The following is a 22,441-nucleotide window of genomic DNA, read 5'->3' on the forward strand; positions in this document are numbered from 1 at the left end:
CTCAAGAGGTCACTGAGTCCAACCCCCCTGCCAGAGCAGGATCACTTAGGGTAGTCCACACAGGAATGCATCCAGGTGGGTTTTGAAAGTCTCCAGAGAAAGAGACTCAGGTTTTGTTTTGGGTTTTTTTCCTCTGACTAGAATAATTTCTGTAATTTCTCTTACTCCTGTTACTCTGTACAGGACTTTGCATGAGCAGAAGATAGTTTCTATTTTATTTAATTGGAGCTTCATTACTTAATCTACCCAGAAATGATTCAAAGTCTTGGGTACAAAAGCCCTTTAATAGCTGAATAAAAGAAATTTAGACTCAAAAACTTCCTAGCTTTAACTTGGGTGTTTCTCATATTTCTGTCACTATAAAGCAACTTAAAAAACTTTTCACCCCCATAGCCTGGAATTGGTAGTTCATTAATACATCCCACAGAGCATTAAGTAATAAAATAAGTGCTTAGGCTACTTACACTTTCTCTAAGAAGAAAATAAAAGTAATTAGTCCCAGAAAATAAATCTATAGCAGGAGATTGCTGTGTATGTGTGTGTGGTGGTATGAAGAAGACTCTTAGTCTGACGAGAAAATTACATACTTGGCAAAGAAAGACTTAAAAATATAGGGCTTGCCATGCTAGGCAGGCCTGAATGACTGTTTGTCATGTGTAATGTTTTGCAAGATTTGAAATATGTAATTTTGGAAGACAGTGGGGCCTATATCCTGCCCGTCTTTGAGAAAGCAGCCTAACAGAGCCCTGGGATAAGAACTAGCAGTTGCCATTAATCAGAGTAAACCTCAGTTTGCCTTTTTCTGTTGCAGCAGTTGCTCCCTCAGACACAAGGGATAGAGAGTCTAGATTTTGCTATGCTCTAGGCAGTGGTGTTTCTGTTACTGTCTTTATGACCCAATTAAAGGCCACACTGAGCAACCAAGGAGGTAGAAAATCTATTGGCATTTTATTCTAGAACTGCTCTAGCATCAATCTCAGAGCCCACGTCTGACTGATAGTTAAAGATTGCATCTTTTCAAACATTATTTAGGACTTGTAACTCCACAAGAGCAGTTCCTTCGAGCCCTTTCTAGAAAAATGACTAAACCTCACAAAACACTAGGGGCAGATTAAGAATTTTAATGCTATTTTTATACAGATGTTAGATGGTGTGTGGAGCGCTAAGCATCAGGTTATATCATGGTTTGTGGGGGTAGTTCTAATGAGCTGTAAAAGTGTCTCTGCTTACTCATCAACAAGTACCTGGAGAGTCATTATTTCTCTATGTGGCACAAGGAGATAAGAGAGGATGCCAAGAAGTTGTGCTGAAGCTCAGTCATTCCCTGTTCCCACTTGGCTCTATGCTTCTCCGTGAGCAAGGGAATACCTGGGACATATTCTGACAAACCAGAGGCAAAGCAGAAAGCAAAATGCAGGTTGCCCCATCCCTAACTCAGGTCTCAAAATTAACTGCCCCATAGTATTTGAAACTTGTTTCCCAAGTAAAATATCCCAGTCGTGGCACTCAGCATTATTTGCTTCAGAAATCAAGGTGGCAAAATCTATCACCAAAAGGTCATTTTGAAGGTGTCTCTGTGAGCAGAATTCATCCTGTCTGCAGTGGAGGAACCCACATCCATCTCATGTGAGTTCCTGAAAAAGCTCCTATCAAGAGTCCTTGCCTTTGCCTTATCACAGGCAGACTCACCCTCACAAGTTTTGCTCTCCCAGCATTGTCAGATTTAGCATTAAGTGAAGCAGGTAGCAAGGAAAGAGCAGTGGTGGTAATGACACTGCAGAAATCACAGTGAGCTCTGATCCAAAACCTTGTGTACAGTTTTATACACCTCAGGCCAAAGAAGGATAAATCCATCTGAAGCAGGTCCTTTGAAGGATGGTTATTTCAGTCAGAGAAAAAACCTGGTTTGGGAGGAAAACTCAGAGCTGAGCTTGCTTAATCTAGCAAAACCAGAGCTGAGACATAGCTGGATTAGAAGATGAAATATTTAAGGTAAAGAAAGATCATGTCACTGTAACTGGTTTTATGTAAGTTTTATTTATCAGATTGGAAGAATGCTTTTAAACTCTGAGAGTGGGGGAAAAAACTTCAGAAGGATTAATAAGGGAAGGGAAGAAAAACTAGTTTTCATTTTTGACAGTAGCAAAAAGGATGATGTATTATTGCTCTTTGTACCAGGAGAACCTGGAGCCACTGATCCAGAAAAGCCTTTCGCAGTTCCTTTATTTATTTTTTTCTATCTGCTGAATTAAAAAAAAAGGCAAAAACTTCTGCAAATCTCTTGATACCTTTTCACAAATATCAAAACCAGAAAGAACCATACAAGGTTCAAAAGACCTGGGTATTTAATGTGGAAAAAAAGGCTGTTTGTTTGTTTGGGGGTTTATATCAGAAAAGTAGCATCTAACCTGAATGCCTTTGAAGATCATTTTCCAATTCATGCCACAATGTCAAACCTTTATGAGTAAGAGTAATTGAAGTCTGTTTATGCCGCTGTCTGTTACCTTATAAATAATATCAGAGATCAAATGGGTGCCTAAACGAAGATATGGAAAGGTCTAATTAAATTTAAGAGTACAATATTGTATGAGGACAAGTAATTATGTTTGAAGCAGACTGTACTAAGTGACAAAGGAAAAGTTTTATTATATCATTCTTTTGATTGAATAACAATCTAATGATAGCTATGAAACCACTAAATGCCTTAATGCATAATTAAACATACAACAGATTTATATTCACCAAAAAGCAATAAATATTCAGTTGAGAGCAACACTTTAATAGTCAGCAGCTTTAAATAATTATTTATGCATTACAAACTCATATGGACAATAGAGCAAAGGAGGAAAAAAAAATTCTCCCTTTGGAACATGTCACCAACTTTCCTAAAAAAAATAATTAGGAAATCATCTTTGGAAGCAGTAATTTTAGAAAGCTTCAGAGAGAGAAAGTGAGCATCTTTCTCTGGGCCTCAGTCCAGTGTCTCTGGCAGCTCCCTTGACCTCTGTCCCACCCCATAAGCAATTAAAGTCTTCATGAAGTCAGCCCTGTGGAGAACTTGAAGCTGAAAGAAATCCATACAGAAGGAGAAGTGAGATGTCCACTCTATAGGGTTGTACTTCATTTCCCTGAGCCTTTCTTATGAAAAACAGATTAAGACCCTGAAAGAAACTCAGTCTCAAATATCACTGCTATTCCTGCTAACTCCTCCTGTGGCCCCTGCAATATGTAAAGCATCAGATTTCCATGTCCAAGGACCTGCAATAGTTAAGTAAGTCTGGACAAAGGATTATATGCCTATCTATTTACCTCTTTGATTTTTATAAGAAATTCAGTTATATCATTACTTTGGTTTTTTTTCTAGAGTATATGTGCCTTTGAAAGGACAGAAGATGATGTTGTGGCATATTGTATCTATCTTCACAAAGAGCAAACGTTCAAAAATTGACTTTTCAGGGAAAGAGGTAGATGAGCTTTCTGGAAACTTCTGGTGTTCTCTATCAGAACTTTTCTGCCCTCCTTTCCAAGTACCTGGCTGAACATGCCTGCTGCAATTCCAGCAGAAGCCATTATACAGAGATATCCAACGCAGCTGACTTTTTGGCGGCTTCTTTCAGTTTACAGAGTGCGTATCTTTACAATGAGGACTAAGTCAGCTGTTTTAAAACTATGCATTTTCCTGGCAGGAAAATGGAGAGCAATGGCAAACATTTCCAAGAAGATGAGAGGAATGTTTAAGTCACGTTTTTATACTAGTGTCTGATGAGACTAGAAATATATATTCTATTTCTGTTCATGTAACCTTGGAAAAAAGACAAGAACAAGAAAAGCAGCCTCCATTCCAGACCTGCCAATATGCCAGAAGTGTTCAACCAGCACCACAGTAAATGATGCAGCTGTCAGGTGATATGTGGGTCCTGAGCTGGAGACAGAGCTGAGAAAAGTTCAAGCTTCTCTAGTTTACACCAAATATACTTCCCACCACCACCACCCCCCTAGCTGATAGGCTCTTAGGAAACACCTGCAAATACAGACCTAATTAAAACACAGACTTGGCTACAAAGCAGCTCATTGTCTTGCAGAAAATATTCTTTCTGTAACTATATGTCCTTTCTGTGCTTCTCTGTTTATTCTCAAAAATTTTTCTCTTTTAGTTTCATCTGTGGACACTTGCCTCAAAACAACTGAAAAGCCAACACCAAAAATTGGCTCAGCCTCAGAATTTATAAATTTCAGGCCGCTTTCTGTTTACCACATCATCAGAACTGTTTGTACTGAAAACAGGCAAAAACAAAGATGAAATCTGAACTATTTCCCTGAGCCATTTAATTTTTTTCTATGAACAAGGACCTGAGTCAGAGTAAATCTGGTCTCATACATAATTTCTCACAGTGGAGATGTCATCTGTTGCGAAAGACACTGCATTTTTGCCTCTCAGTTTGGAAACAGACAGGAGGACTCCAATGCTTGCCAGAGCCAGTCTCATCACCATTACATTCACAATCCAAAATATAATGAATGTTCTTCAAAGCCAGGTTTTTGCTGGCTCGCCTTGCATTTCCCAGTCGATAATAACCAGCAAGCCCCTCACAGAGCTGCCCACGCCCGGTTGCTGTGGGCTCTGCTGCCATCAAGTGGAAGCCAGCAAAATGCCAAGGACTCCCCGTTCCATACACCGCGGCAGTGCTGGTGCTTTAATGCCTCAGGTGTCACCCGGAGTCGTGGAGACGGACAACCAGCAGCATAGTGTAGTCAGTAGTAACCCTTAGCTGCTGATGACAAATCTGGTGCTTACAAAATGCTGTGCTGAGGACTGTGCCATATGGAAACTGGTGAGCAGTTGTGCGAGTCCATTCTTGGTGAGAAATGAGCAACACTCAGCTTCATCAAAGTGTTCAAGCCAGCAGGGTAATTTCTTATACATAACCTAAAACCACCTACAGACTGAGTTGTCCCTCCAGAGCGTCAGGCAAGGGCAAGGTGAACCAGGAATGAAGGGTGACAGCAATTGACAGGGCAGTGCCCTTCCCAACATAGCGATGTTCTGCAGCACACAGCCAAAGGAGCAGAGCAGGGGCACAGAGATGCAGACTGGGGTCAGACACAGCCCGGTGATGAGCAGCCCAGCCCACAGCGAGGGGCAGATTTCAGTCTGTCAGGAATGAAGTTCACATTTTCCTACCGACCTGAGCAAACAGCACAACTCTAGGCTGCTCCCAGTGATGCCTTTCCATCACTGCTGTTGAAGCTGAGCTGCTCTGCAGCCAAGTGAGCAAAAGCACTCAGACCAGCAGTATGATGTGCTCCCCTTTGCTTCCTCTCCCTCTGGGCCCACATGGTTTTCATCATCTTTTTGTTGCAGAAACTTTTCTGTCTGTACCACTGACAGCACATGGAGACTTACCCGGCTAGCTTCTGCGTGCTGCATTTGGAGTTATACTACCCTCACAGATGTGAATTAGAAAATATGCTAAAAAACAAAAATAGTGAAATAATTTCTGCCTTGTAAGCTTTTGGTGCTAGTGTTACTGCATATTGACACTACTGAGGATGGGGCATGTTTTGAAGAATGAAAATGGTGTAGACATCTTTTCCACACATCATGTGATGAGTGCAAGGAGAGCAACAAACAGCAGGCACTTAAGTGCTTCTCACACAGGAGCAGCTGCATTTCCATTTTGACATCAGGCACAAGGATGGCCAACAGTTCAGCACAAATCACATCATCATTGACAGCAACCAACCAAGCACCCTGAAATGTAAAATCACTGCTCAACTGTTATCTCTCACAATAATATTTCTGAAGGACATCCCATCTCTCTGACATAGGGCTTTTCCTGGGAGGAAAAGGTAATTTCTAGGTTGTTGGTTTTTTTTTTTTTTTCCAAACAATTTTATGAAAAACACATCTGCAAAGCAAACTACAATTCCAAAAGTTTAGGATTAATATTGCCAACTGAGAAGCAGTTTGTTTTCAGTTTACTGTAAACAATTTATATTGCAGTGCTCAACATTTTTAGGAATCAGACTGAGAATCAGTTTTTCTGGTTTATGTTTACTCAGGATTCAGTCATCAAGGATTCAGGATGCAGATCTATTTCAGCAAAATATTCCTCCATGCGTGGCAGTAGTGCTGTGCTTCTTTGACACATTTAGTGCTGGATTTGCAGCAAATGAGAGACCTATGCCCTTATACTTCTGTAGAGTATACTTCTGTAAGGCACAAAACAGTCATGAAGTTCTGGGGGTTATCCCAGGCTACTGTATAATACCAATCTTTCATAAACTGATCAGGTTCTATCCTAAACATACTTTTTTTTTTATTCCCTTTAGTCTCCATAAATTTTCTTCTCAGATAGTAAAAAAATACATCATTTCTTAACTAAATTCTTTCTCAAGAAGTGGCTTGGGATTTTTTTTTTTTTTTTTGTTGATTTTGTCTTCCAGTTTAAATCTTCTGCGCTTAGTATTTTCTGCACTGATTATTTTCTCATATTCCTGGCATGCCTGTCCTGATGGAGCAGCTGTATTTCGTGCAAACCTTTGGTTTGGAAGGTTAAACAAGCTGAAGTCTTGCCAGGTCTTTCTGCAATTAGTAATATCAAATCAGCATGTATATGCCTACCATTGCACAAATGTGTATGACCAAGTAAAAGAATGGCAATTGAAAATAAGGACCAAAATACTGGGAAAAAGGGGAAGCCACTCAGAGCCCTGTAAATAGGGATGGGAAGATGGCAGATGTCTCCATTCCACAGCCACACTGCAAAATCACAGCAGTGATTTGGTCTGAACCAAGATACAACATTTCTATTCAGATATTTCTACAGAGTGGGGTGAATAGTTTTGGTTTAAACAGAAATCTCTTATATGATCCCAAATAAAGTGTTTAATTTGGTTGGCTTTTGATTATTTGGTCTTTTTGAAGGCCTTGCACTTCCCTTCCTTGTTCAGAAAAGAGATCTTTTTTAGATACCATTTAAAAATTTAGAACTTTGTAGGTTTTAGATAAATAATGTCAAACCAAAAATTTCAGCAATACAGAATACTTCATTCTGAAAATGCAAAAATGGTGGTTTTCAATTTCCTTCTCTTTTGCATTCCTAACTATCAGATTCAACGTGACCTCACATTTTGCTTAACTGAAATGTCCAGTTTTAGCAAAGTTACTAATTCTCAGAAAATAAAATGGTCCATATCTACCTGCTGGATCTGCGTCTGATACTTCCTTCTGGGGGAAAAAAAAAAAGTGGTTGATGGTGGTATCAGCAAAATGGAAATGGTGAAAAAGATTCAGTTGTTATCTGCTTTTTCCTATACAAAAGCTAAGAAGTATCAAATGTAGGCAGTAGTTGTCAGGTTTAAAAACAAAAATTAATTTGACTGTAGAATTCTTTTGTACAAAATACTATTGAAACTAAAATGCTTACATAGGCTAGATGAGTACATTTGTGCAAAAGTAACCTTAGAGGTTACTATGAAAACATAGACATCACCTCTGTCTCAGGAAGTCCCCAAGTTGCAAAGTGTTGAAGTCTAGAAGAATAATTTGGTGAACGATTGCTGAGCACTTTCTCTGCTCCTTCTGGATGTACTTCTGGAAATTTTCTGAGAAGGGATACTGAGCTAGACAGACATTTGATGTGACCCGCTCATCTGTTCTGAAGAGCATCAGTGCAAATAATACAAAGAAACAGAATTAATGAAAGAACCAAGCTGAGCTGCTCTGCCTGTTGAGCACAGCTGTGTTTCAATGGTACAAACCCTATTAAAAATGTCATATTTGATGTCTGCAATGCTTTTCTGAGTTCTTACTGAAAAGTGAGGCACTGCCCTTCTGGGAGGCTTTAACAACCCAGATATTACCTGGTTTATTTCCCTGTTGCTAAGGTTGTGGTATCATGGCCTATCAAACTGTTTACTGTACCATGCTAGTTTACTTTATTTCTTCTTATATAGGAATTCAGATCTGTTGAAAACAGTGGTGTCAATAAACAAGCAGGAAGGGACCTGCTAAGATCTTAAAGCACAAGAGAGGGGAAAAAACAACATAACTTCATTTAGACATTAACTTAATAGCTTTAAGCCCATCAAACACCAATACTTTATATTTCCATTCACTCTGCATAAACATTTAACACAGCATGAGGGTGAAGCTGCTCTTCAAACCCAGCTCTCTCCACTCAGTGCTGATTTCATTACATCCTCTACAGAATGGGCTGGCAGCGTTATTCTGCTCTCCTGAAATGGTCAGAGAGAAAACTAAACTGAATAAACTTTTTTTGAAGCCTCAGTCCTTTTGTCTGGATTCTTAAGCATCATGGTAACAACTGTTGGTCTTACTTGAATACACAGCTTTGAAAAAGTACTTGAAAATTTGCTCTTGTGATACACAAGTACCATGTAGAAATAAATCAGTGTCAGCAGAGTCAAAGAACCAGAGCATGGAGCACTGCAAGAAGAGTCAGGCTAAAGAGGGGAAATCCCTGGTTTTGTAAAACCTCTAACAGCTTTTTCATTAATTATTACTCCAAAAAGTAATTGTTTTTTTCCACTTTCAGAAGCACACTTCGTGTATACGCAAAGAAAAAATATTATAATCCTATAAGTATAAAAGTGAAAGAGATTCTCAAGCCACAGTTCATGGATCACTCGCTAGAAGCTTGTAGATACAAAAAATTACAGTGGGTCCCTGCTGATTCCCAGGTGCATTCAAAAGTGCAAATAATCAATATTCAAAATATTATCTGTGTCAACAGCTGTTTATTTTGTTATTGGAATAGTGCTATACTGTAATTGAGGGTTTATTGTCCATGACAGTAAAGGGAGTGACAGAATTTATGAAAGATTACATGAATCACACACCAAAAAAGAGGTAAGGTTGCAGAAGAAAGAATATGCAGTGACTCATTGCTTAAGGGCCATGTTAATTAAATATTAATTAGGCCTGGAATGTCCTAGTGAGAGCTACTGAGCTCACTTAAATTTGTGGTGCAAATTACAGCTACAAAACATTTGGAAGGCACAAAACACAGCTAAAGTACTTGGACATAGTTCTTCAACTCAGTGCATGCTACTGCATGAAGGGAGGGAAAATGAAGAATTAAAATAAAGGTGGAAAAAAACAGTGGAGAAAATGCAGCTGTAAGCCTTTATGCCACAGAAAGAGGCTACTCAAGGAGGGATAGTGGAAGCAGGCAGGTGTGGAGAAAGAAGAGAGATGGCCACTGTTTGTTGGGAAGATGCTAGAGCAGGGAGTAGCTAAGAAAAAGGGTGTGCTCAAGATCAAGGAAGCCTACCACTGCCCTGCACTGTAGCAGTCTATTTTGACTGGACATTCTCCAGCAAGGCTGGGATCTGCTTTCATCCTAAAGAAGAGGTCTAAAACAAATCAGATTTTGGAGCAGTAACTGGGAAGCTGATCTTGGTGGTTTATTCTGAAGTAGATGGCCCTACCGGTGTAACATTGGCTTTTAGGCAAGTATTCAGAAAGTCTCACCTTGGTCTTTCATTTCACCAGTTGAAGGTCACTTGTTTTATCTCTGTTCCTCAATTCTTCCTGTAAAATGAGAATAGCTCCCCTACATCCTAAAGAATTTTGTGACAGTAAATACATGCCTGGATATTCTGAGATGACTGGATGACATGAAGTGATATAAAAAGCCACATGGAAAATTGCAAAAGGAAATTAATATTTTTTGTTTTCAGGGCAGGTTTTAAAGTTTTACAGCAATAAGGAAGGGGATCATTCACTAAATGATGGAAACGTAGCTGATGAAAGAGGTTCTGCAGAGAAAGAAAAAGTATTTGATAAGGTATGTGATAATTAAAAACTATATAATAATGCAGCTGGACAAGAGGTCTGACAGAGAATTGTGTGGTATTTCATTTTTTAGTGCTAGTCTTGCAATTTTAATAACATTCATTTACTTCTGGCTGGGTAATATGCATCAGAGAGATCTCAGATCACTAAATGATAGGGCATACACTCCTTAATTGATCTGAAATATGCAATAGGTCTTTGCATATGGTAAGATGCACTTTTTTGAAAGTATGAGGTTTTTTAAGGTACAATCAAGCACTTTGGAGATTTGACTCTGTATGCATGTCAGGCATTGACAATATTGGTCACTTCATCATAGCTTTGTGCACCAGGTAGCTCACAAGCACAACAATCTAGGGTTTTCCCCTGTGTATGCATACATGTACAGATGCGCACACACGTGCATACACTTGTGCACACATGCACACACTCCTCTTTATAACTTTCCCTTTGCCTCAGTCTCTCTCACTGATGGTATTTTAGAGTTTCAAAAGAACCTCAGTTGCATTCTCCTGCACCATAATTCTCTCTCTCTTTTTTTTTTTTTTTTTTTTTTTTTTTTTTGTGTGTGTGTGTGTGGTTGTGATTGGATTTTGGTTGGTTGGTTGGTTTCTTTTGTTTTGTTTTGATTGGTTGTGTTGTTGTTTTTCTGGGTTTGTTTTTGTTGTTTTTCTCGTTTTGTTCTCCATTTCCCTCCAGTTTGGTGATCTTTGCAAACTGGACAAGAGGGCACAGTCTGTCACCTGCTCCAGACAGGTGATAAAGGTTACAGGTGAGAGGTAACCTTTACAGGTTCGTAAAGGTGATAAATGGGACAGGTACCAGGACAGACCCATGCAGCACCCCACTGGTTAATGGCCTTCAAGGCACAGTGTGAACCATTAAATGTGGCCCTTCAAGCCCAATTATGCAACCATTTTTTTACTCATTTAGTTTTACCCCCATCCAGATCTTAGTGCCCTAACTTGAATCACGCTTGTGTTTTTTCGTTTTCCTGTACACAGTCCTATGTCACTAATAATAAAATTCTTGTGTAACAGATCTGCATGCAGGTATACATATATATATTTTTTAAAGTCCTTAAAATAACAGTAAGTAGTCTTATTAATGTGGTGATAGTGAGAATGATGAAGACAGAAAAAAAAAATCCAGGTTCAAATGGCACAGGAACACAAGAAGGTGACAGTCATTACCAGAGACGTTGAAAGAAAAGAATACTTTTAAAAAAATCCAGTTAATGCTAATTCTCTCTGCCCATCATTATTTCAGGGAAACTGGACTCTTTCCAAAGCCAAGCACTCTGTGCTTTACTAGACAGCAATGAAAGAGCCATTTGGGGTCAGCAGTAACTGTAAAATCAATGGGCAGCAAAGGAGTCCCTCATTACTCAGCTTGACTGCAGACAGAAGAATATTTGATGATCACTTTTATATTCTGTCCCTGAAGGTGACCACAATTAAGGGAAGCTAAAATGATGATGGCTAATGGGATGCCACTGAGATTCAAACATCATGTAGAATCCCTTGGTATGTGGAGTTAGAGCTAGTAACACATTTCTGTGGTCCAATTAAAAACAGCAACGGAAATTTAATAAACACCATGTTAGTGCAGTGGGAGACATTTGGAGTAAAAAGATTTTCCTAACAAGAGAAGATGAAACATTTGTAAGAGCTGATAAAAAAGCCCAGCTGGCCAAAAGATCAGAAACTCAAACAGATTTCACTATTGCTTTCAGTTTCTTATAAGAATTATAAACATATGGATCTCTGAGAAACATTGTGCAAGAAAAATAGCTTTAGCAGCACCTGAAACTATAGTGAGGAAAGGTATTTCAATGGCATTCATTGTAGCCTGAAAGAAGAAATTGTTCACTTCTCTGGGTGAAACATATTAACCTCTAAAAGGCACTGAGTCAATAAAAATTATTTAAGACTTCTTTCTGGCCTTAAACTGTGAATCTATGAATATCAGATGACACCTGTGCAAAGCCAAGTGTTTGTCATTCATACCATGATCTTCTTTATGTTTCCTGAACTATTAAAAGGACTTCTTCTGTATCTGCCCACTTGCACATCTTAAAGGAGTTTGTAATCATATGCCAGAGACTTTGTGAATTGTTGCTACCCTCTGGATGACCTACTTGGAAACTATGAACTTGGAATACATGTACAGAATTGCAGCTATGAACTATGATGCTACCAGCACGTGATAAAAGTGGGAATATGACTAGGACCTGGTTCTTTTATTTTTACCAAATGTCTCTTTCCAAACTATGAATTTCACATAAGCCCTATAGCTTTCACAACTCTGTCAGGATAAACCGCAACAGTGACTACTATCACAAGACACAGAAGAAGGCAAAAGCATCTTCAAATGAAACAATTCCTTAGTCACAAAGTTTTGAGCACAAACTAAGATATTTCATGATGTAGGGAGAAAAAATTTAACTGCCTTTTAGGAAGGATGTAGGAGAAGGAATGGTTTTCCAAAAGCCAAGATGGATGGGAAGGGTGACAGACAGGAAGTTGTCGGGAAGTCTTATCTCTTGGTGCTCAGGCATTGGCATTAAGGAAAGCACCTCAAGCCTGTCCCTGACTGCGGAAATTAGCTGTTTCCTTGCAGGGTCAGGCTTCTGATCAAAGTCTGCAGCTTGCATAGTGCCAAGACTTTCCATTTGCAACTCTGCCAACTTTTTCTTGCAACATTGTGGTCTGCCAGTCACTTTTCTGTGCAGATGTGCATCTTCATAACCTCAAGGGTGCTGGGACAGAGTTCTGTACTTCTATCCAAAACACTATCATCTTCCCAGCTCTGCACTTCCAGTTCTGGAACACAGCCATAGCTGTTGCATTGGATTTCTCATGAGAAGCAATTGTTGACACCGTCTGAAACGTCCTTCTTGGCTTTCTCTCCCTGTTTATGCTTTGTTTTGTGGCATTTGGCATATAACATTGATAGAGAACATGTAGTGCTTAGTAGTTGCCAGTAGGAGATAGCAATGTTTTATGTAGCCAGCAAGCTCTGCCCAGTAATACATTTGCAAAAAAAGGTGAGGAACCTAACCACGGGCAACATGTGTGATCAAAACATCCTCTAAGCAATATTATTAGGGTAATGAGTACAGGTGAGTAATAAAGAGGTGGAGTGCATCAGGGTAAAACCATATAGGTAATGTAGGAGAATATCTGTGAGGGATCACCAGCTGCGCTGGAGAGAATGAGTATCTAGGAATGCTCACCACCACCAGAACCACCACCACCACTGGTTCACCTCCCAGATAGCTGCCATGGAAAATTCCCTTTTCTATTTCCCTTTCTCTTTTTTCATATCCCTTTTCTTCTTTCTTCTTTCCTTTCCTATTTCCTATTCCCTTTCCCTTTTCTATTTTCCCCTTTCTTAAATTTGTAGGTTTTTAGTCTTTCCTTGAAAATGGCCATTCCTACCAGAGCTGATGTATCTCAGTTCTTTACATCATCAATCATATCCAGCCACACTCTTTGTAAAACATCTGTGTGGATGTTGTTGCATAAAACTGTTGGGTAATCAGTCACTTCAGTGATTTATTGCTGATGCCTAGGGTGCATAGCATTTCTACTTTGGGGTTTGTAATCACTTCCTCTGAATTAACGCCTAACAAGCCTAAAATGTGTTGCTTCTTCTTGTCTATTCTTTTTACATTCAAAAACTCTTGTCCTCGAAATGCTGTATCTTTGTCCCTAAGCCTTACATTTCTTCTTTCAAAAAACTGACTTCTATGCTGCTCTAACAGCCTGGAAGAAGAGCTACTGTGTAGCTGCTCTGTCAGGACTGCTATCAGTCATCTCTGCAAACTGTCTTATTATCCATTGTGGGGGGTAGCATGCACCAGTAGATAAGACTGCAGGGGTCTATTCCTGCCTATGTGACTACCTTTTCTGTGGTTTGGGGCAAGTTATTCCATTGCTGTGTTTCTTTATCTCTAGTGAAGAGAGCATTGATACCAGCTTCTTACTGTTATCTTTCAAAGCACTTTGACTCTAGAGATGAGAAAGGATTTAGATAAGTATGGGCATTTTCTGTCAGATCCAGTTTGTTGACAATAAAATCTTTATCAAGAAATAGGTCCTAAAATTAGACCCTTGTGAGATCAGGTTATTTCGTTTCACTAAATCTAGGACCTTGATGACAGCAAAGGACCTTGATGATGCTGCTGAAAGATGCATGGAAATGTACCCAGTCAGGTTCACTACAGTTCTTTTATATAATCAGTACCAATGAAACATCCTTTTTTCACCACTAATTATTGAAGTATGACTTATTTTACCTCTTTCACCCATCTAGAAAGAAAGTCTAAATCAGACATCTGATTTCTGGCTAGTTGAGAGGGAGACAAATTTCTTGAAGAGCTGTCCATCCAATTGTCATGATATTACCCTGCACAATGACATCTTTATCTGGTATCTGCTTATCTACTAGGCATGCTGTAAATGCAGTGTCCTAGCATTATTTGTACATTTCTGTAGGTGCATTTATGCAGTTGCTCATAATATTTTTATGAAAAAGTAGCCTGCTGAAATCCTTCTTTTCAGCTGTTTTCAAGAGACGACCTCTTGGGTGACTGCAGAAATTCTTGTCACTATTCCTTAAATTCGTGATTTGATATTTTATGCTGTAGTACTCTGAACCTAAAGATCATCTGTTTATTTCTTGTATGGTAGTCTGAGCCTCTTCTATATTAATCACTTCCAGCATACAAGGACATAAGCAAGTTTTGTCAGCATGTTTCCACATTTAACCCTAAAACAATGTGAAAATATTTAAGAAATCAGTCAGTAGGCTACTCCTTGAGCAACTCCACTCCTGACTTTCCTTCCCACAGTACATTCCCTTCCAAAAGCACCTGCTGCTGTCCCTCCTCTACCTGAAACTTCTTCTAACTTGCATCTTTTCCAATTTCCCATTTGGTGTGGTAGGCCAGACAGATGACAAGGCATTTCTTTTGTCTAGAAAATGAGTTAACAAAGAAAGATGTCAGGCTATTCAAATGCAATTCACATTCAGTAAACCCAAGCTGCAATTTATACTGTTCTCCATTTTTTTCATTGTCTCCAGTTTCCTTTTTTCCATCAAAATATATGTCACCAGGGCCCTGAGGACACTAATAGGTCTTAATTGCCCTGACCCACCTTGCCTGAGGCCTCCACCTACCCCTTCTGGAAACTGACAGTCCTGGCTGTTCCCCACATTATGTTCTTAAATTTCTCACACCTTTGAGATCAGAATAATAGGACTGTAGTTAAATAAATAACAATTTTAACCACCCCTAAATAATATCACTGCATTTTCATGCTTTCCCTGACTTGAGATCTGCTGCATGTACTATTATCAGACCAATAGCTTTCTGTACTCTCAGATGTCTTTGCAGACAAATCTGTAACGGAGATGGCACTGTCTGTGACCTGAACTCATTAATCACTGAGTTGTGTGTGTGTGTGTGTGTGCACCTCAGTTCTGGTAATTTTTATTTCTGTATTAATCACAGAGTTGTCCTGACTTTGCCCATATGTCCAGTGTCATCGTCTTTACCAACAACTGAGAAGTACAACAATTAATGCTTCATCATAAAACTTCTTTCTGTAGATCCTCCTAGAGTTAGGTTGTTAGCACATTGCTAACTTAGAGGCCAATGGGAAAATGTGAGTGTTTAAACACTTCACTCTGTTGGACACTTGCACCCCCCCACCAAGCTTGCTGTCACAAGATTAGTGACATTCTGCATTTTGGCTCACATAATGTAGTCTTCAGGCCTCTCAAGAAGTTGACACAGGTGTCAAGAGACACTTTCCAAGGCTAAATAGTGGAACTTGCATTTAATACAGTACATTATTACAGGCAAATATTCTCATTCAGCAGCCATGCACCATATGGTTATCTAATTTCAAGCAGATTGCTAACCCCAGACCTCCTTAATGCAAATGAATCATGGCATTCTCTTAATGTATTGGAGACTGCATCTGTTATCCTGCACCTGTCACTACTGTGACAACAAAATGATTTATCGTTCTAAGCTTCAACCCATTACAATATGGCACATGGATAGACACACGTGCCACCATCAATCTAGGGGACAGATGGAAGTGTAGCAGTGTCAGAAACTTCAGCCATTTTTTTCCTGATAATATCAAAGCTCTCTGATGGACAGTTCTTTTGAGAAACACACCTATAAACTGGTGATTCACCAACATTTGCACATTTCTTTGTCAACGAGAGCAATGCTTAACATCTGTGGGTTTAACCTATCATACATGACAGGAGGTTCATGTAAAACATTTGTTCACATAGGAAAAATTAAGATCACTAAATAGCTTTAGAGTGCGAAAATGAAAAGAACTTTTCAAATTATTTGTTGCTTGGAACTCAATGCAAATGTGATTTTAAAATAATTGTGTGTGTGTGTATAGGGGGGTGTGTGTGTGTATATATATATATATATATATACACATAAATATATATATATATATATATACACACCACAACTTAGAGAAAACAGACCTACTACTTGTTGTCCTGAAGAGTCACACCCCAAAACATGCCCTGACCCAGACAATAGGCTAAGCACCTGCAAATGTGCTAACATGGCCACTTCCTGGGGTCCAGATGGTCTAAGCAAATGTGTAGCATATGTAATTAACCTTGTAAGCACCTGTGAGTGTGCAAACCTGGACACTTCCTGAGGTGTGGCATATGTAGCACAATCTGTGAACTGTGTGTGCCCCTGGCCATGTTTGGAGATGCCCATTCTAAAGGTTAAGCTATCAGGCATCTCAGCTACCAAAGGGCATTAATTGTCTTCAGACACTATTTAAACCTTCTGAGATTGTTTAAATTTGCCTTGTTCTTACCAAGAAAGAGAAAAGAGACAAATACTGCCGGAGTAGCAGCTGAGGAGCCTGCGCTAGCAGGCCAGCTACACCTGAGCCTTGCACCTGGACCAGGGCAGAAAGGGGAAAAGATCCAAGAGAACTGAAACCCAGAAAAGCCACGGAAAGGCTAAGCCTGGCAACGGAGCACATGAGAGAGAGAGGACCCCCTAACCCTCTGAGCCAAGAGAAAGCTCCAGACCATGAACTGGGCACAAGAGGAGAGAGGCTCCTAACCCTCTCCAAGCCAAGGGTAACTTGAATCATAGTCACAGCATCTGGGAAGATACCATCCAGAGGAGCAAGTGGGGAGTACCTGGCTAATCTGCCACAGAATCCCATTTGTGGGAAACCACAGATCACAGAACTTTTATTTCCAATTTGAATTGCTGTATTGGAAATTCTTAATCTGTGCTTAAGTCATTTAACTGTCTTTATATGTAGAATGTATCACTCACAACCAAATAACAGAACCTGTAACTATACTTTGTAAATAAGCTACAGCAGTGTTTGAAGATACCAACACCCAAAATATTAAATATAAAATATATAAAAAATAGATTTTATTACACTTGTTCAAGAACCAGTAAAGAAATATATTCATAACTCAGTGAATGAAAAATAACTGCAATCTTGTTCTCAAAGTGCTCTTTCTCAAAGAAAGGATGAATTTCACATAACCTTACCTGTTCTTTGTGACCCTATGGACAGTCATGAGCAATTGTTCCCATCTTAAAAACAGATATTCAAGATAACTACCTCTTAATTAACTGCAGAAGAATTTTTTTTCAGTATGTGTCAAAATTTAATCACTTAAAACAACACCAAGACTTTTGTAAACATTGAGGCTAGGAATTAGCATGGGTGTTGGGGTGTGGGAGCAACAAAAATGGTGAAGGGTCTAGAGAACAAGTTCGAGGAAACTTGGTTTGTTTAGACTGGAGAAAAGAAGGCATAGGGAGGCCTGTCTCTCTCTACAACCATCTGAAAGGAAGTTGTAGTGAGGTGGGGGTCAATCTGTTCTCCCAGGTAACAAGCAACAGAAGAAGAAGAAATGGCCTCAAGTTGTGCAGGGGAGGTTTAGGTTGAATATTAGAAAACAGTTCTTCACAGAAAGCGTTGTAGAGCGTTAGAACAGGGTGCCCAGGGAACTGGTGGAACAATCATCTATGGCAGTATTTAAAAGATGTATAGATGTGGTGCTGAGGGACACAGGTAATGAAGCTGGTGAAAAGTCTTGAGAACAGATCTCAGGAGGAGTGGCTGTTTAGTCTTGAGGAAAGGGCGCTCGGGGGAGACCTTCTCGCTCTCTATAACTACCTGAAAGGAGGTTGCAGTGAGGTGGGGTCCAGTCTCTTCTCCCTTGTAAAAAGCAATAGGACAAGAGGAATTGGCCTCAAGTTGCAGTAGGGGAGATTTAGTCCGAATATTAGAAGAAACTTCTGTACTAGAAGTTATTAAACACTGGAATACGCTCCCCGTAGAGGTGGTTGAATCCTCATCCCTGGAGCTGTTTAAAAGATGCATAGATGTAATGCTAAAGGGCATAGTTTAGCACCAGATTTGATAGTTAGAGTAATGGTTGGACTCCATGATCTTAAAGGTCTTTTACAAACAAAATTATTTTATGAATTTATGATTTAGTGGTGGACTTGGTAATGCTAGATTGACAGTTGGACCTGATGATCTGAAAGGTCCTTTCCAATTAAAACAATTCTGTGATTCTGTGACTAACTCATCGGTTTGCCCTATTTTTTTCCTAAGTTCCTTGCCCTAGCTTCCGTCTACCAGTTGCTTGTACCATTGTATATTACCAAGAAACTCTTACTAATGTCTGATCTCTCCAAAGTGTTCAAACTCTTTGAACACCATGAAAATAAACCAAATAGCTTGAAATATTACGAAACACCTTGGAAAAAACTTGTTGGAAGAGTCTTGTCTTTTTCTGTTCTGCCATTTCAGCTTTCAGAATTACCACGCTGTATACTTGGAGAGCAGCAGAACATCATTTTCTGCATTATCACAGAATACTTTAGCCAGGAAGATGGGATGGATCAGAAATGCATTTTCTTTGTTCTCTTTCATGACCAAACTGGAGCAACTGAATTGCTACTAATTTTATACATCAGTACAGGCAGACTACTTTTGAATGTGCTTCTCATTCGTGTCAAGAATCTGTAAACGACACCTCATCTGGTCAGAAATTTTCTGCAACAAACTGTTTACTGGAGTCTTTCATTCACTTCACTTTTTTGGTGGTTATTTGCCTACTTTCATGCCAGCTTGCCTGATTCCCCACCAGCCACCAAGAGACCCATAAAAATTTCCGATTTCTCAGCTTTTGAGGTCTGTGACTGCAGAGGATTAAACATAACAGTTAAATACACTGTTTCTGCAGAAAATATTTGTCTAATGAAAGAGCATGCAATTCAGTATTTACCTCTACATTCAGGTTCTTAAGAGCTTCACCCTATCCCAAACAAGAAAGCTTGTTTGACTTGCAACTCCAAAGCTCTCAGACTCTTTCACAGGCCACCAAGCAGAATATTGTGAAACAGGAGCCTTCCATATCCCTGGAATGTATCTGAAGCTAAATATTGAGCAGTTTTGGCTCCATTAAAATTTCTGGGGTATTAGCATCTCATCCTAGTCCTCAAAACTATTTTTCATGTATGTAGAATTTGCTTTTTCAGCAAGATATGAACTAGACACCTTGCGCTAACAGATGTTACTATACATCTCAGTAGACATATCACAGCTCACCAGACTTTTAATATTTGTTTGATGCAATGCTTCAAGACTTTCAGAGTTTTTAGACATGCAAAATTACAGCTAGGGTACTTATAACTGGATTTTCAAAAAGGCCTGTGGACCTCTAATTCCACTGATGTTGAATATGCTTTTGAATTCTGTTTACTGAAAACAAACATTTGTGAAGTTATTATTACTGCCTCTGTGGCAAATAGTCTGCAAGGGAGGACTTTTTAGGTTGTCGGGTAGTATAGGATTAGGGAATGAAGCAAAAATAGAAATGGGTAGACTCAGGTTGGATGTTAGGAAGAAGTTCTTCATCATGAGGGTGGTGAGGTACTGGAACAGGTAGCCCTGGGAGGTGGTAGAAGCCTGGAGGTTTTTAAGGCCAGGCTGAATGGGGTTCTGAGCAACCTGATCTAGTGTGAGGTGTCCCTGCCCAGGCAGGGGAGTTAGAACTAGATGACCCTTGAGGTCCCTTCCAACTGTGACAATTCTATGATTCTAACACTCCCCAGATTGGAGTTTTTTATAGTCTATATATTATGAGAATTATTGATGTTTTAAAACTGTGATTTAGACCCTAGAAGGTAAATAAATGAATGACTATTTCAAATTGTCAGTAAATTATCCGTTTTTTTAAAAAATCCATGTGAAAATTTCCATATATGAATGGAAACACATAAATAAATTTCAGGATACTGGATCAAAATCTGCCTTGTTATAAACATAGTAAAATCTCAGTATCTGAGAATTTGTGGGTTTTAATTCAAGACAGATTTTGGCTAGTGCTGTGCAACAGAAACATACCTGCTTATAGGATCTGTAAGTCAATTACATTTTTTACTTTTTCTATTATAATTGATCTGGATTACACAAACTGCAATTATCAGTCAGCTGCTATGCCCATATGAGACACAGAAAATACTCTGCCAACATTGTGCTTTCAAGTGAAACTACATTATCAGAGATAATAATTTTCTAAGGATGGATCTGAAGTCTGGGAAGTCTGGCATTTATTTTATTAGGCTTTGAAACAAGTCTTTCATAATCATAAACACGTTAGTAGTAAACAGAAAACACTACAGAAAGCATTCTTAATCATCTTTCCTTGGTTTAGATCTTCTACAGCCAGGAAACTATCTTGCGGAAGTCATAAACACGTTTCTGATATGTGAAACTGCATATGCAGGGGAATCTGCATACAGAAATAAGCATTCTTCATGTTTTACCTTTGATTTCTGCATTTTACATATAGGCTTGCATTTTACATTTCAACTTGAATCACATCAGCCTGAAGGCACGCAGGAAATTTGGTAAAAAAAAAAGGTACCTTATAGATTCAATGTTCTGAATGAAATAGGAAAGACAAATCATTTGCTGGCTGAAACTGTATGACAGAAAGCTATTTTTAGATCAGTTTTAAAATATTTCTGCAGGTTACAGGCTCTTCTCAGTGATGACCAATGATAGAACAAGGAGCAATGGGTGCAATCAGGAGCACAGGAGCTTCCACATGAACATAGGGGAAATTTTTTTCACTGTGAGGGTGACAAAATACTGGGACAGGCTGCCCAGAGAGGTTGTGGAGTCATCTTCTCTGGAGATATTCAAAACTCACCTGGATGCTTTCCTGTAGGACCTACTCTAGGTGATCCTGCTCTGGCAGGGGGATTGGACTAGATGATGTTTGGAGGTCCCTTCCAAGCCCTAATGTTCTGTGAATCTGTGTGAATCTGTGAATACCAACAATTATAAACAAAGAGATTTGTTTAACAAGTCAATTTCTTCCTGAGTTGATATTCTTTAGGAAAATGACTGATGTTGTCAATTTTCTAAATTTAATCATAAATTTTGTGATATTTAGTGCTTTTCTTGTATTCTTTGAATACAGCAGTTATGTAGTAATAACAGGCTTCAGTGGAAGCCAAATTAAGTTTCTAATCTCTAGAGCTAAAGAAAAAGCAGCATGTCAAGGGAAAAAAACCCAAACAGCTAACAAAAGGATCAGTTAAATCAGTAGGGAGTTTTATGTCAAATCATCATTATTGTAGCTATTGGGATTTAGCAGTGCTCAACTACTGCTAAGGATACAGAAAGTCTATGCTTGCATTATTTGGAGTATTATTATACTCTCATTATATCATTATCATTTATGCCATGTTAATTGATGTAATTTTGAGATTAAAGTTGAATTTCCTTCATGAGACAATTTTTCTTATGTTACTGGCAGCCCTTTTATCCCCAATCTGAGGTGCACACTGGTCTCAAAAAAGACTGGAACCCCAGGCAGTACCCCCAAAGGAGTCACTGAGCAGAATCACTCAGAACGAGAGCAGCAGCAATGGTAAGAGATTCAGAAAATATGGTCTGCCATAAGAAGTTGAAAGCCCCAAGATTGTTTATCCTAAACAAAAGAAAAGCGAGCATGTTTAAATGATTTTATATAAAATGTTGCCAAAAAGTGGAAAGGATTAACTTGTTCTATATTCCTGTGATGTACAGTGTGAGAAGTCACAGGATTAAGCTGCATGAAGGATCATTTATGTTAGATATCAGTAAATTTATATGGTTTTTATAATAGCCCTTTGACTCACAATCCCCACCACTGAATGTGTGTTACAGAAAGGACTTACAGAGTATAGGCTTTATATTCTTGGTAACAGAAAAAATATTGAAGTATTCAAACGTAATTCCACATAATTAGCTAATGTTTTTAATTTGTGGTCAAGAAGGCAGCAAAGTGGAAAGTGGTTACTTAGACCTGCTTTTCCTGTATCATTTAAGTATATATTTTATCATAATGAATCCATATGCTGGATTTTCCACATCCTAGAGGAATTATCCCATCATTCCCATTCAGCTAAAAAATGCCTCTTTCTGAACCACGCTAATCCAGTCCCTTTTAAGATATTAAGATCTAATTTATGCACTCTACGGTAAGTTTCACATAACCAGTTGCATTACA

At 39.0% G+C, this 22,441-nt stretch overlaps 1 protein-coding gene across 1 annotated transcript in view; it reads left to right on the forward strand.

The window, feature by feature from the left end:
* The first annotated feature begins 4,397 nt into the window (after nt 1–4,397).
* The window catches only part of DEUP1 (deuterosome assembly protein 1), an 87,547-nt gene continuing 69,503 nt past the window's right edge, over nt 4,398–22,441 (forward strand). Inside the window, exons 1-3 of the mRNA XM_054389564.1 lie at nt 4,398–4,758; nt 9,709–9,815; nt 10,523–10,595. Coding sequence (XP_054245539.1) covers nt 4,398–4,758; nt 9,709–9,815; nt 10,523–10,595 — 541 coding nt within the window. The remainder of the gene's footprint in view (nt 4,759–9,708; nt 9,816–10,522; nt 10,596–22,441) is intronic.

This window comes from Indicator indicator, chromosome 1 (assembly GCF_027791375.1).
Source record: "Indicator indicator isolate 239-I01 chromosome 1, UM_Iind_1.1, whole genome shotgun sequence".
Lineage (NCBI taxonomy): Eukaryota > Metazoa > Chordata > Aves > Piciformes > Indicatoridae > Indicator > Indicator indicator.